This window comes from Capsaspora owczarzaki (assembly GCF_000151315.2).
Source record: "Capsaspora owczarzaki ATCC 30864 unplaced genomic scaffold supercont2.5, whole genome shotgun sequence".
Classification (NCBI taxonomy): domain Eukaryota; class Filasterea; order Ministeriida; family Capsasporidae; genus Capsaspora; species Capsaspora owczarzaki.
Window position 1 is genome coordinate 1,746,457 of NW_011887296.1, and position 2,012 is coordinate 1,748,468.

The 2,012-nt window shown below is 46.4% G+C and overlaps 1 protein-coding gene across 1 annotated transcript; it reads left to right on the forward strand.

Moving 5' to 3' along the window:
• Positions 1-500: 500 nt before the first annotated feature.
• On the forward strand, positions 501-1,738 carry CAOG_03963 (hypothetical protein; the record flags this gene model as incomplete). Its single annotated transcript, XM_004363634.2, has 4 exons — positions 501-846; positions 1,089-1,279; positions 1,336-1,346; positions 1,399-1,738. 4 exons carry the CDS (start codon positions 501-503, stop codon positions 1,736-1,738), a joined length of 888 nt encoding a protein of 295 aa, XP_004363691.1.
• Positions 1,739-2,012: the final 274 nt, after the last annotated feature.

Here is a 2,012-nt window from a genome sequence, read left to right on the forward strand (position 1 = left end):
TTTTGTTCGGCGTCGATAGCGTGACTTCACAGTCGGAGTATTTGAGCTACGATTCGTGCGAACCATTTGCGTATCGCGGTGACAAGTGCTGGCTCGACAATTTGCAAATCAAGTGTGGCGGTGAAAATTTGTATCAAACAACACTCAATGAGCGTCAAATGTACAAATTGTTCTGTGATGCGGAACATGATCCGTTCAATCCAACGACTGGTACGGAAGTCTCGTTCCTGGATTGGAAGACTCTGCATCGAATTGTGTATTTACCGTTGCATCGAAATCCCGTCGCCAGTGGTGATGCGGAAAAGGATGTCCGTATCGAGGCTTCCTTCGATGCCAAATTCGTTGCCCAAAACAATTTCGCCGGTAATGCACTCAATTATAACCTGATGGCGATTCTGGATTGCGAGCGTCGCACCAAGATCGTGATCAGTAACGGTTCCGTTACCATCGAAGATTTGTAAAATAAATACATTCTAAAAGATTTTTATTTGTCTTTTAAAATGACAGAATATCAGCGTACTCCAGTTCATCTCGCCGATGCCGGTTTGAAAGAGCTCGAACGGTATTTCCTTTCGAAATCGACCGGCAAACTTCGACTCCAAGTTTCATTGGACGATCCGAATATGGAGCTCCATCTCACCGCCCGACAAGTCGCCAAACTGCACGGGGACAAATCCTATCGGCTCTTGACGTTGAGTCATATTCAACTCCGAGCCACGAAACGGATGATCAAAGAGGGTGGATTTTCGATTCCCGTCGGTGCCATTGTCAATGCTGTCACCAGTACCGTTGGGAAAGCTCTCGCCTCCACCGCCATTCGAAATGCCACGAAAGGCGCGATTGAAGGTGCGACTCGTAGTTTAGTGTCGTACGGTGTCACGAAGGCCATCGGTGGCGATGCTAAAAAAAAAGGCGGGAAGAGCGTCGTCCAAGCACTACCCGTACTGGAAAGATCCTGCAGTTGCTAAATAATTTCGACATCGAGGACCATTATGGTCAAAATAAACGGTATGGTGGATGGTTTTCTCGAGATGATTTGCCGAAAAAGATTGCCAACAAATTTTATCTCGTGAATTTTGATACTGAAGCGGGACCGGGGACCCATTGGGTGTGTGTGTATAATGTGGATCCGGAGTATGTTTATTACTTTGATAGCTTTGGTCTGGATCCGCCGGAAGAAGTGAAGAAATTTATGAAAACGAGTGGGAAAAAGATTATCGGTTCCATTCGACAAGTCCAAGATCCGGATAGTGTCGCCTGTGGATGGTTTTGTTTGGATGTGATTGATCAGCTATTGGACGGTCGAAAATTCACGGATGTACTTTTGGATTTCAGTGCAACTCCGAGTGAATTGTTCGCAAACGAGAAAAAACTATAAAAACATTTCCATTTTACCAGTAAAATGGAAACGTATTGTCTGCGATGCAAATCTAAAACCGAGGATGTGGATCCCGCCGAGGTCACCACTCCAAAAGGACGACTCCAGCGCAAATCCAAGTGCGGAGTTTGCGGTGCCCAAAAGTCTCGATTCTTGAAGCAGGAAAAGTCTGGAGGGATGTTTGTCAAGGGTTACACCGGTGATACGAGACTGGATATGGCCACGCCATCCGGGATGACTCGAGAGGAGTACAACCAATTCATCGATGAGCAACGGGAACAGCGGAAGAAGAAGAAGTCCGGTGAAGGCCTGGTCGATGGGGCCAAAAAAAGTCCAGCAAGCGAAAGACGCAGTGATTAAGGCCGTGTCCAACGGTACCAATTGGGCTATTAATCATTTACCCTTTGAAGCGCATTGGATTGATCCGGTGACTCACGAGAAAATGAGTTTCATGGGCCCCGGGACTAAATTTGTGGATCGTTTGAATCGTGATGGTGATGGATGGAAACCCAAAAATCGGGCGGATGCATTGGCGGTTGTGCATGATTACTTTTACAACAAATATTCCGATGTGGCGCATCGGTATCAGGCTGATTTAATTATTTTGGGCGGTGCAAAAGAGTTACTCCAAAAG